Genomic DNA, 13,844 nt, shown 5'->3' on the forward strand with positions numbered 1-13,844 from the left:
ATAGAAGCGTTGCTTAGGAACCCCCTTGTAAAACCATAAACCCTTAGTGTTTGTGTCGTGACTAGAGTTAGTCATGAGTTGAAGTCTTGGTAATAGCTGTATTGCAAAGTGGCTTGTAATAGGTGTATTACAAGTTAGTGAGGGATTAAGAGTTTAATTCCTAGATTTCATAGGTTGTAACCTAAAAGTTGCTCATAGTGAAGTTGATATCCTACCAGTGTATGTCGTGGTTTTTTATCCCCTTGAGCAAGGATTTTTCCACATAAAAACTCCCTGTCTTATTTACTTACCGTTTTATTAGCTTCTCAGTGGAAACTCACAGAGGACCTGGTCTCTATATAGTTTGGTGGACTCATATAAACTATCAATTAGTATCATAGCGGGTTCTTTCTATGAGGCTAACACCTAGGAAGGATCCTTATGGCTGCTCCACCAAATTTTGAAGAAGGTCAGTCTATGTATAGACCACCCAGGTTCAATGGGCAATACTATGGGTGGTGGAAGACAAGAATGCATGACTTTATCATGGTAGAAGATTCTGGGTTGTGGGATGTTATATGTGATGGTCCTTATGTCCCAACGAAGAAGGTCGGAGATCCTCTAGAGACGATGCTAAAGACCATAAAGGAATACAACGATGCAGACAGGAAAGATGTGGAGAAAAATTTTCCTGCCAAGAAAATTTTGGTGTGTGGTATAGGACCTGATGAATATAACAGGATCTCAGCTTGTCAATCCGCCAAGGAGATATGGGAAGCTTTGCAAATAGCACATGAGGGAACCACTCAAGTAAAGCAATCTAAGATTGATATGCTCACCACTGAGTATGAGCTCTTCGCGATGAAAGACGATGAATCTATTCAAGACATGCACACAAGATTCACCTCCATCATAAATGAGCTGCATTCGCTCGGTGAAATCATTCCTAGGAACAAGCTTGTGAGAAAAATTCTCAGTGTTCTGCCTAGTTCGTGGGAGAGTAAAGTGAATGCCATTACTGAGGCAAAGGAACTGCAGGCCCTAACTATAGATGGCCTAGTTGGAAATCTTAAAACTTACGAAATGAAGAAGAAGAAGGACAGTGAAAGAAGAGAACCAAAGAAGGAAAAGAACATGGTACTCAAAGCTGAGGGCAATGGCTCAAGTGAGGAGGACAGTGACATGGCTTACTTAACCAAAAGATTTCAAAAGATGGTTAGAAGAAATGGAGGAATACCAAAAAGGGGCACCACTAGCAGACCAAAGATTTATGACCTCTGTCATAAGTGTGGAACGCCAGGGCATTTCATCAAAGATTGTCCTCTCCTGAAGCAAGAACACTTCAAGTACAACCCTGATAAAGCAGCCAAAAGGAACCTGGTTCCTGACAAATGCTTCAAAAGGATGAATGCCACTAACAACGTTGTGAAGCAAGCTCTTGCAGCATGGGGAGATTCCTCAAGTGAGTCTAAAGGAGAAACTGATGCAGGTGATAGTTCCATGATGGCAGTTGAAAGTGAAGGAAATGAATATGATTCAATATTTGCTTTAATGGCTCAATCAGACGATGATGAAGATGATGACAATGATGAGGTAAACTTCAGGGATGTACAGAGAAATCTGAAATCCTACTCTCCTAAGAAACTCCTGTCGTTAGCCAACGTATTAATTGATGCCTATCATAGTCTTGTAGAGGATAAAGATGCCTTGACCTTAGAACTAGGAGAAGCTGAACAAACTAGAGATGATTTGGTAGTGTGTGTGGTTGATTTGAAGGAAACTATAGATCATCTGGAAAATGAGAAGAAAGTTCTAACTGAGAGAATCACTAGTGTAGAACATGAAAGAGATGATCTGGTGGTAGTAGTAGTTGACTTGAAAGAAACCATTGAGAACCTAAGTAAAGAAAAAGATGCCCTAATGGAGAGAGTGACTGCTGTTGAGCAGGAGAGAGATAACTTCCTAATAGTGATTGTAGACTTGAGGGAAACTATAGAGGAACTTGGAGCCGAGTGTAGGCCTGGAAATTCTGATAAAATGAAAGAAGTAGCTAGTGAGGCACATTTTAAGCTTGAAAACGAATTAAATGTTGTGAGAACTAGTTTGTGTGCTGAACTTGAGAAAAATAGGCAGCTCCAAGCAGAACTGGATAGAGTAAAAAATGATCTTGAGAAGTCCCTTAAGTGGACCTGGTCCTCAGAGGCTATTACTATCGTGTATGTTAATAATAGTGGTAAAAGGCAGGGAATTGGGTTTCAAAGGGAGAGAATTCCTTACAACCCGCATAGCAAGTATGTTACTGTACCGGATAATTGGCTGTGTACCCACTGTGGGAACAATGGGCATTTCAAAGAAAATTTCCAAGCCAGGGTCCAGTCTCTTCAAAAAAACAAAGTGTTTGCTAAAAAAGTAACTACTGATAAGGGACCAGGTGCCACCCATAAAAAACGCATGTTACCTGCATGGACTAAAAGAGCTCTTATTCGTCCTCTTGCCTACTACAAGGGACCCAAACTTGCTTGGGTTCCTAAAACTAACTCCTGATTTTCTTGTGCAGGGAACAGTGAAAGGAAGTAGTCAACAATGGTTCATGGATAGTGGATGTTCAAAGCACATAACTGGGAACACCATGGACTTTCTTTCACTAAAATCCCTGCAAGGAGGGAGTGTATCCTTTGGCAATGGATAAAAAGGGGTACATTCTTGGAGTTGGGAAAATTGGGAAATCACTCACTCACTCAATTGAAAATGTGTACTACGTCAATGGCCTCAAGTACAGTCTCTTGAGTGTTTCTCAAATATGTGATAAAGGAAATAAGGTGGAGTTCTTGTCAAAAATATGCACAATTACTAATCTAGTAATGGGTGAAGTGGTACTGGTGGCCAAGAGATACAAGAACATCTACGTTGCTGATTTTGAATCCCTATAAAATGGTGATCTGAGTTGCTTGAAAGTTGTTGATGATGATGCTGAACTGTGGCACAGAAGACTGGGGCATGCAAGCTTTTCTCTACTGAATAAGCTTGTTTAGAAGGACCTGGTCCGTGGTCTACCCAAATCAAAGTTCATGGAGCACAAAGTTTGTGATGCCTGCGCCAGAGGGAAGCATGTGAAATCTTCATTTAAGCCAAAAAAGGATGTCAGCACCTCAAAACCACTTGATCTCCTTCACATGGATCTATGTGGGCCTATGAGAGTGCAAAGCAGAGGAGGAAAAAGATACATTTTTGTGATAGTGGATGACTATTCGAGATTCACTTGGACCTTGTTCCTCAGAACAAAAGATGAAAATTTTGAAGTTTTTGTAGCATTTGTGAAGAAAATTCAAGTGAAGATGGATTCAAAAGAAGCCTACATAAGATCAGATCATGGGACAGAATTTGACAATGCCAAGTTTGATGATTTTTGCAATGAGAATGGCATTACACATAACTTCTCCGCCCCCAGAACTCCACAGAAAAATGGAGTTGTGGAAAGGAAGAATAGAACTCTTGAAGAAATGGCAAGGACAATGCTGATCGATAGTGGGATAGCGAAGAACTTCTGGGCTGAAGCTGTTAACACTGCCTGCTACTTGGTAAACAGGTGCATGATCAGGTCTCTCTTGAACAAAACCCCCTATCAGTTGCTGAATGGAAGGAAGCCCAAGCTGACTCATTTAACAACATTTGGGTGCAAATGCTAGGTTCTCAACAATGGAAAGGATCATCTTGGAAAATTCAATGCCAAAAGTGATGAAGGAATCTTCTTGGGATATTCCTCTCGAAGTAAAACCTACAAAGTGTACAATAAGACAACTCAGTGTGTAGAGGAGAGTGTGCATGTAATCTTTGACGAGTCCTATCCTTCCTGTGAGAGAAGTAACAAGGGTGATCAAGATGGAGAGCCCTTGTCAGTTCCAGGTGAAGTCATAGATATGGCAAACGGAAAGACAGACTTGATGAGTCAAGTGAAGATAATGAAGTTTCTTCAATTGGAGATGAACCAGGTGCCACAATCACAACAACTGAAGCTGAAGAAAGAGTGGTTGATGCAGTTCAAGGTACTCCACAGGTTGCTGAGAGGAGAACGCGAGAGTACCAATCAGACTTACCAGCTCCTCTACGAATGAGATTCAAGTGCCCAACTGGAAACACAAAAGCTCCCATCCTCTTGATAACATATTCACCCCTCTAGACTCAGGAGTACAAACAAGATCAAAAGCCTGAAATTCACTTGCCTTCTCAGCCTTTCTTTCCCAAATAGAACCAAAAATATCAAGGAAGCCCTAAAGGATGCAGACTGGATCACTGCCATGCAAGATGAGTTGCATCAGTTCGAAAGGAACAATGTATGGCACCTGGTACCTCGACCCTCAGATAGAACAATCATAGGAACCAGATGGGTATTCAGGAACAAGCTTGATGAGCATGGAAACACTACAAGGAACAAGGCTAGGCTAGTGGTTCAAGGATACAATCAAGAAGAAGGAATTGATTATGATGAGACCTTTGCTCCTGTCGCTCGCATGAAAGCTATCATAATCCTCATTGCATTTGCATCCCATATGGAATTCACTCTGTTCCAAATAGATGTCAAAAGTGCATTTCTAATGGATTCCTTACGGAAGAGGTCTATGTAAAGCAACCTCCAGGTTTTGAATGTCATGAACATCCTGAATATGTGTTTAAATTGGACAAGGCATTGTATGGGTTGAAACAGGCTCCTCGAGCTTGGTATGAAAGATTGTCAAAGTTTCTCTTAGGAAATGGTTTCACAAGAGGAAGAATTGACAATACTTTATTTCTGAAGAAACGAGGGAGGAAACTGCTCATCGTTCAGGTATATGTTGATAATATCATTTTTGGGGCAACAGCTGATTCACTGTGTGAAGAATTTGCAAAACTCATGGGAAGTGAGTTTGAGATGAGCATGATGAGTGAGTTGAACTTAATCTTGGGTATTCAAGTGAAGCAGTCCACAAAGGGTACATTCATCTGCCAGCAGCAATACATCAAGGAGCTTCTGAAGAGGTTTGATATAGAAGCATCAAAAGTAATTGATACTCCCATTAATACTGTCGCTCGACTGGACATGGATGAATCTAGCTCTGCTGTGAATCAAACCATGTACAGAGGAATTATTGGGTCTCTTCTCTACCTCACTACCAGCAGACCTGATATTATTTTCAGTGTAGGGCTATGTGCAAGGTTTCAGTCAAATCCCAAGGAATCTCATCTGAAGGCTGCCAAAAGAATTTTGAGATATCTTAAGGGAACACAGGACCTGGTCCTGTACTACCCTTCAGGTGATAATTTTAATCTTGTTGGGTATGCTGATGCTGATTATGCAGGTTATCTTGTGGACAGAAAAAGTACTTCTAGAATGGCTCACTTCCTAGGATCATGTCTCATCTCATGAGGCACAAGGAAGCAAAACTCAGTAGCTCTCTCAACAGCTGAAGCAGAATATGTTGCTGCAGCTTCCTGCTGTGCTCAGCTCTTATGGATCAAACAACAATTGGAAGATTTTGGTGTGTACACTGACTGTGTGCCTCTCCTATATGACAACACCAATTCACTCAACATGGCCAAGAACCGGGTTCAACACAAAAAAACCAAGCACCTTGATGTGAGACATCATTTTCTGAGAGACAATGTGGAAAAAGGGCTTATCTGCATGAAGTTTTGCAGTACAGAAGACCAAATTGCAGATATCTTCACCAAAGCATAGAGCAGAGAATATTTTGAAAGAAATAGGCTGGAGCTGGGGCTAATAAAGCCAAATTGAGAACCTGATTCCCTTCAGTTGGCTATGATAGTCACACTCAGGTAACATTAGCTAAAGTGTTTTCCAGCCAAGTCTAACTCACTTCAATACCATTGCAGGTAGACACGTATGATGATTATAGAAGCTGTAGATACACTGCATGGGTGGTAAAAGAGGATTAAATTTTCAAAAACAGGTCAAGAACCTGGTTCTTGTACCCCAGGTTAGTAGCCTTGTGCATTTTTTTTATACATATTTTAAAAAGGTGCAAAAATCAAGTGTCATGTCATCTACCTTTTCAGACCCTGTATGTCATGTCTTTTCATTTCAAATCCTTTCATCTCCCTCTGAAATGTTGCAACTCCCCACATATCTACCGCCGTTTCAGAACCGTCTCTCCCTCATAATTATCTTCTCTCATTAAAACCCTCTCTTCTTCTTGAATGATCATACTTCTCTCTTCAGACTTTCTCCAAAAAATTCTCAACTGTATCTTTGCAATGGCTGAAAATCACTTGATAATCCCTTTTTTAGCTGAGAACACCCCAGAGAAAACCCTTGATTCTTCCGGCCCTGATAAAGTCTCTGTCACCATTCCAGTCTCAACCACTGAAAATACCTCCCAACCAGATTTCCGTATACCCTCTAGTTCCCATATGACTCTCTCAGACCTCTCTCTCACTCCAAAATTCGATAATCCTTCATCTCTATCGACTAAGATTCTCACCGACCAAAGCAAGGGTGGAGAATAAGGTAAAATTCCACAGATTGTAGAGGTCTCAGGGGTTAGTGTTGATCAATCTTCAGATGTTCATGCTCCTGAGTTTGTGGTAACCATGGAGTCTCTAGAGGAAGAGGGCGTCGCAAACATACTGGTCGTATCTGCAGATGGAATAGTGATTGAGGTAATCTCTAGTGTGCCCAAGTCTCAGAGGAATGAGACACAGAGGTTAGTGGAAGAAGGAGCGGTGGTGCTTTTTGAAAGCTCTGCACCAGCAGAAACTACTATGACTTCTCGTGAAGGACCTAACCTCTCTCCAGAGGAAATAGGTCAAGGACCCTCTTCCCAGGTCAGTTTTGCTCCTGCTCCCTCTCCACACTTCGCTGTTGAGCCCTTGGAAATTCTGGTTCCCGAGATGAGGTCTAGTGATGATGAAGAACACGATAATATTGCTCCGGATGCCTTTATTGTCAAGAGAAGGGCATTACTCACTCCTGCGTCTTCTACTAAGCGACCTACTACTAGGTTGCAAGCAAAAGAGGCTTATAAGTCTGCCCTACAAAAGAGCAAAAAGAGCAGTAAGCAGAAAAAGAAAAGGCTGGTAAAAAAATGGAGAAATGGTATGTGACAAGGATATTCCTGTGGTGGAAGTTAATGAGGAAGCAACAGAGGAACCTAGTTCCTTGGTTAAAAGGTCCCAGAAAAAGAAGCACTCTGCTTCAGAGGAAGGTGTTGCTACTCCAAGTTCAAGATCTGTGAAAAGTGTTGGAAAGATGAAAAGAGTAGTGAGTGACCAATCATTATCTGATGAGGATGTGTTGGACAAGTCCAGTGGACAAGGAAAATCGAGTGTGAAGTCTGGAAAGAGAAAGTTGGAAACTGTGAGGGAACCTGATTCTTCAAAGAGAGTGAAAGGTGAGAGTATGTCTGCTACAGAACAATTGAGGCACCAAAAGGTCTTGTGGGTCACACTTTTGACCCAGCAATTTCTGACATGGGTGGCATGAGACAAGTAATTGAGATGGTCGAGTTTCAGAAGTGGGGACATCTGCTCACAATGGAAGCGCCCAAGGTCTATGAGGATGAGGTCCAAAGCTATGCCGACCTCTTTCCTGTTGACACTGACCATATTTGTGCTTTAGTTAATGGGGTGGATATTGTGTTTGATGTTGCTCTGCTTGGGGACATTCTTAAGGTCCCTGCTGTTGGTAAATCTTCTCTGAAGGATGTCTGCGGGTCAAATTTTAGGAATGCTATTGTGTAGGAAGGTGCCGCCCAGCAGTGGGAACGGGTTCACAAGAAAGCCTTGCTTCCCGTTTATCAGTTATTGTTCGATCTGGTGAACAAGGTTCTTCTACCCCGTGCTGAGAGAAGGTCCATTATTTCTAAATCTGACCTATATCTGATGGAAGCATTGGATGGATTTAAAGCTGTAAACTTGCCTGCCATCATGATTGAGCATATGCAGAAGGTGGCGACTTTCAAGGATGACAACCATGGTCTTCCATATGGGTTTCTTCTTACGCCCGTCTTTAAGTTCTTCAAAGTGCCATTGGGACAGTTCAGAGTAGGGACCAAGAAGCAGACTTTCTCTCAAACAACTTTGGAGGAATGTGAGTGTGTGGAAAAGAATGGAGGAATTGGCAACACTTCGAAAATCTCTCAACTCATCAATGCTCAAAACAGTGCAACTGAGGAGATTCGAAGGCTGAAGGCAAGGAACGCTATCCTGGAAGGTCAGCAAGCCCAAGGGTCCCCGGGGTCAAATGAGGAAATAGCTCGTCTGACCAAAGCAAATGTTGATCTTAGGGCACAAGTGGAGAACCTGTAGGAGAAACTGCTCACCGAGAAAATGTCGGCGAATGCCCGAATAGATCTAGTTCTTAACACCCTTACTGCAGCTTCCAAGCCCTTTCCTCCTAGTGTCCCCTATGCAGTCTTTTCAGTGACCAGTTTCTGGATTTTCTGTTTTTGTTTTGATGACTATGGTAGTGGTTTTTGTTTCTTTTTGTGATGTGGATGGGATGCACCTGTACTGCTCCCACTGAAAACAGTCCAATCTTTGCCTTTACTGTATAGCAAAGGCATATATTTTTATCAAAAACTATCCTCTTTTGCTGTTTAATGCTTATGTTTCTCTGTTTCTCTTTTCTATCATGTTCTGTGCACATATGTGACATGAGTTAGCTAGGCTAGACTTCTTTATGCCGATTGCTTGCTTGTTTATTTTTAATGATTCCAAAAGGGGGAGGTATAATGGAAATGAAACATGAATCTGATTAAGGGGGAAGCATAGAGTCAAGGGGAACTTGTGAAGTTCCTGTTGCTTCATCTGGTTAATTTTGCCCTAAATGTGGGTTATCAATTTCTAAGTTTGTCATCATCAAATAGGGGAAAATTGACGGGTCTCCAATGTCTTAGCTTTATGTTTTGACGATCTAACAAACTTACTGTCACAGAACCAGATAAGGAACCTGACACACTTGGTACACATCGCAAATCAACGGACTCCAGCTAATGTGAACTGCTACAATTTCAGAAGATAGAGAATCAACACAGGGACCTGATACCCTTTTATTTCCCTGACAGTAGTACGAAGTCAACTGTGTACAGCTGGAAAGTGGCTGCTTGCACTGTACACAGAAACAGTGCAGCACAGTTCTGCAGTCACTTGTCCTTTGACCAACCAAGTGATTACATCATTCAAGTGATGTCATCCAAGTTGTATTAACTAGTGTATTACAACAAAACATCAACACTTGAGAATCAACTTGAGCATTCAAGCACTCCAACCGTTCACAGATCAAGCATTCAATTCTCAAGTGCATCAAGAACAAAGTTCAACACTACTACGGACCAGTTCCTAAATCTAGTATCTTGTTGTCCTTAGTTGAGTTGTAACTTTGTAATTGTTCTTCATTGCAATTCCTAATTTGCTTATCTAGAAGCGTTGCTTAGGAACCCCCTTGTAAAACCATAAACCCTTAGTGTTTGTGTCGTGACTAGAGTTAGTCATGAGTTGAAGTCTTTGTAATAGGTGTATTGCAAAGTGGCTTGTAATAGGTGTATTACAAGTTAGTGAGGGATTAAGAGTTTAATTCCTAGATTGCATAGGTTGTAATCTAAAAGTTGCTCATAGTGAAGTTGAAATCCTACCAGTGTAGGTCGTGGTTTTTTATCCCCTTGATCAGGGATTTTTCCACATAAAAACTTCCTGTCTTATTTACTTACTTTTTTATTAGCTTCTTAGCGAAAACTAACAGAGGACCTGGTCTCTATATAGTTTGGTGGATTCATATAAACTATCATGAAGTTTCCTCACTTCAATCCTTGAGGACAAGGATTCTTGAAGATGGGGGTATTGTTACGATCCTATTAGTCCACTTACTAAATCAGTAGTTAGTTAAATCAGTAGCTCACGCAAGGAATAAGAAGCTGGGCAGTTAGAGGTTAGTTGGAAGGTTGTTAGGGCATGTGACTTCCAAAAGTTAGTTATAACTAACTTTCCAGCCAAATGTATTAGTATATAGTTTTGATCCTTCTGCTGTATTGTTCAGTTTTTGTGAAGTTTAATATTAATAAACTAGTCTTCTCTCTTCTCTTTCATTGACACTCAATTCACTATTGAGTCCAGAGATACTGTTCAAGAGTAATTCTTCCATTTTTACTCTTTAGGTTTCTCTTCTTCTCTTTTCTTAGCTCGATAATTGCTGGAACGTATCAGAAGAGAGTACCATCGCTTTGATACGCACCTGAATTGACCTACGGACTTTGCGGCAGCCGGGTAAGTATGTCAACTATGATTTTTTCGGGTAAATTTTCGGCTTTACTCATTGCCATTGTTGGAGACTTGAATTTGGAGGAAAAACTAAATGGGACACTCTTAAGAGGTGGAAAGCTCGTGTATTTGCCTGTATTTTAATGGAGGAAAAATTGTGGCGTTTTATGGAGGAAATGGGTTCTTTTCCAGTGATGGTCAAAGTGGCGGCGCTACATGGTACAAGGGTGAGAGACGGTGAAGGTGACAAATAGCTTGCTACTGCTTTTTGTTCCGAGGCTGCTAGGTTTTGGTGGCTACATGGATTTTTACGCACGTATTTGAAAATTGAAGTTAGTATTTGGATCTAAATTTTACTCGAAAAAGTTATTCTTTTTTTTTTTGGTAATTAGTTAGATTTTTATTACCAAAATTGGAGTTATGTACAAAATACAAACACTGAATATTGGACATCAAGTCCCGACCTTCAGTCTAAGATTAGAAACGAAAATAGCAAAAAGATCATCTCAATAACAAAAGTAATTAGGCTGGGTAGTAATTTAAGTTCTCCAGCCACTTTACAATCTTCACCTTCATTGAACCTCTAAAATGAATTTCTTGAACTATCAGTCTAGCCAGTACCTCAATACTCTGCTGCTTGCCTTGAAACACTCTGTAATTTCTTTCCATCCACACATGGTAAATAGCAGCCGCTAGTAGCATTCTGTATACCTCAGCTCTTGGAGTGCTCCCACTAGCATGTTGTATCGCCACTGTAGTTTATCTTCCCAGGCTATTGGATTTCTAGTGACACCTATCCAGTTGAGCAGCTTCTTCCAGAGTTGTTCAACGATCTCACAGGTAAAGAACAGATGGGCCAAGCTTTCATGATCTTGCTCACATAAGGGACAAAATTGATCTTGAGTCACACCCCACTTGAATAATCTATCTCTTGTATATAATCTCCCAAGTGCAGCCAATCTCAATATGAAAATCCATTTGGGTAGACCTTGGTTGTTACACACAAGCTTCCTCCATGCTACTTTCTGGAATACCCCTTAACTTCAAGTAAAATTGCTTTATAGAGAACTTCTCCATGCTCTGTACCTCATTCAATATATAGCCTGCTTCATTAAAGTACTTTGTGGCTTTCAAAATCTTCTGAACAATCCAAGATGCTTGCTTCGGGACATCTTCAAACATATTCCTGTTCCTCCCATAGTAACAATGAATCCACTTCACCCAAAGTTTATCTTTTTTCCTACAAATATTCCACAGCAGTTTACTAATTGCCGCTTTATTCCAAACTGCAATGTCTAGAATATTTAAACCACCTGGCGACCTTGGATAACAGACCCTATCCCAAGCTAACAAAGCTTTTTTTGACAACTCAGTACCACCAGACCAAAGGAAATTTTTACAAGTAGCTTCAATGACTTTAACAACTTTCTTAGGTAAGATGAAAATCTGCGCCCAGAAGACTTGTATAGAGAACAACACTGACTTTATCAATTGGGATCTACCAGCATAGGATAAGAATCTAGTAGTCCAGGATTTAATCTGTCACACCCCGAGCCTGGGGGCGAGATCGGCACCCAGTGCCTTACCTATCCTTGCATCACTTGCGACTAAGAGACTCTGAACATGTAATGTCATACTTTGGCCATGGGCCACATTACAAGATAATGTACGATGCAAAATATAAAACTGAATAGAGACTAACGCTGACTAAATGTCAACATAAAGCTAGGCCGACAAGGCCGGCATAATTACTACAACTGACAATCCAACAAAATATACGTACAGGGACTACAAGCCCAACATACTGCACTAACTGACAGGATATGTCTACAAGTCTCTACTGACAGATGTATTGTGATCGGAACAGGGCCCCGACCTACCCATAACCTATCTACATATATACATAAAATGTACACCAAACTTCTAGACCCGGCAACTCCGAAGGACGGGGAGCTTACCGATAAAGCTTAACTCGGGCGACCACCTACTGAGGAGGTCTACCCGTCTGTCTGTCCGAACCTGCACGCATGAAATGCAGCACCCCAGAAAGGGACGTCAGTACGAAATAATGTACGGAGTATGTAAGGCAATATACTGAAAGCCGAAACTGAACTGATAACCTGAACATATTCTTACCTGCTAATACTGACTCAATTCTCTCAATATAATATGTAAAATAGTTGTACAGCCCTATAAGGCTCGGTATATATATATAACTGCTCTGCCGTAGTAGGCTCTCTCATAGGCGCTCGGCCATACTAGGCTCTGTATCTCGGTCAACTAGGATCGCTCATAGGCGCTCGGCCACAGTAGGCTCGATGTATAACGTACCATCTGATCAGAGGTTGCCCAATAGGGGCCTGCCCATCGATTATAGCTCGATGGTAATGAAAATACTGTAATACTGTATATATAGACTCTCTGCTCTCCTGACTGGAAAAAGGAAATGCTCAATTGAATATGAAGTCCCGATAAGGAACATATTGTAACTTACAAGACTAGGAAAATATACGTAAATTCCGGGATATGAATTTTTCTTTATGCCTCGTTATCAAACTTTTGTAATTACGAAATCATGCCAAATGAAGGAAGGGCTTAGCCTTAACATACCTGGAATAGGGAAAAATCCGTATGATATCCTTGGAAAAAATTACACCGTACTTCTTTAGAATCGCAATTTCTCCGTTGTTAAAATTCTAAAAATTCTCGTGGAATTGTTGAAATTATAGAACTCATGTTGCATTGTTGAACTAACAGAATGCTCACGTTGTTGAACTATCAGAATGCTCAATGTTCCTTGGGGTGGGGTGGGACTTTTATTTAATCTTTATCACTTATTAGGTAATTAGGTAATATCCCGTTACCCGGTAATTAACTAATTACCCGTATAATTAAAAATTATCTCAAATTACTTAAAATTTTACTTATTTTTAATATACTTTATACATCCTACTATCATGGTCATATGGTACCTTATATGGTACTAGTCCGTAAATATCGGTTATTATCGCTCGGCCCGTATTTTATCCCAATATGCCAATTTGGACGAAAATTCATTTTCTTTTACTTGCTTCCCCTCTCACCTTCACGAATTTACTCATAACTTGTTTGAAATAGCATAATGCCTATAATTTCAAAATAATCTCATTCCCGGACTTACGTTGATTAACTTTCGACGAAACTTTAACATATAAATATACGGGATATAACATAATCCTTCCCAACATTTTATCCAAAAGAGGTTGGCATTGAACAACAGATACTCTCTTGGTGCTTAGAGGGACCCCTAAGTATCTAATAGGGAGTTCCCCTTTGCTGAATCCCAAGAGATTATGGATTTCATTTTGGACCTCATGTGTAACACCTCCACAGTAAACCGAGCTTTTGCTCAAGTTTGCAACCAAACCAGAGGCCTTAGAAAAACTTTGAAACCTATCAAATAGCATATGAACAGACATAACAACCCCTCTACAAAATAAGAGTAAGTCATCTGCAAACCTCAACTGGATCAGATTCATTTTAGCACATTTAGGATGGAAATTGAAATCAGGCAATTTTCCTAATTGCTTGAGCAACCTACTAAGATATTCCATTGCCATGACAAATAAGAAAGGAGA

General features: G+C 40.7%; 1 protein-coding gene across 1 annotated transcript; it reads left to right on the forward strand.

The window, feature by feature from the left end:
- Positions 1–525: 525 nt before the first annotated feature.
- On the forward strand, positions 526–4,091 carry LOC109212343. Its single transcript, XM_019375976.1, has 4 exons — positions 526–694; positions 1,346–1,468; positions 1,673–2,133; positions 3,666–4,091. Exons 1-4 carry the CDS (start codon positions 526–528, stop codon positions 4,089–4,091), a joined length of 1,179 nt encoding a protein of 392 aa, XP_019231521.1.
- Positions 4,092–13,844: the final 9,753 nt, after the last annotated feature.

This window comes from Nicotiana attenuata, unplaced genomic scaffold (assembly GCF_001879085.1).
Source record: "Nicotiana attenuata strain UT unplaced genomic scaffold, NIATTr2, whole genome shotgun sequence".
In the NCBI taxonomy this organism is placed as follows: Eukaryota; Viridiplantae; Streptophyta; class Magnoliopsida; order Solanales; family Solanaceae; genus Nicotiana; species Nicotiana attenuata.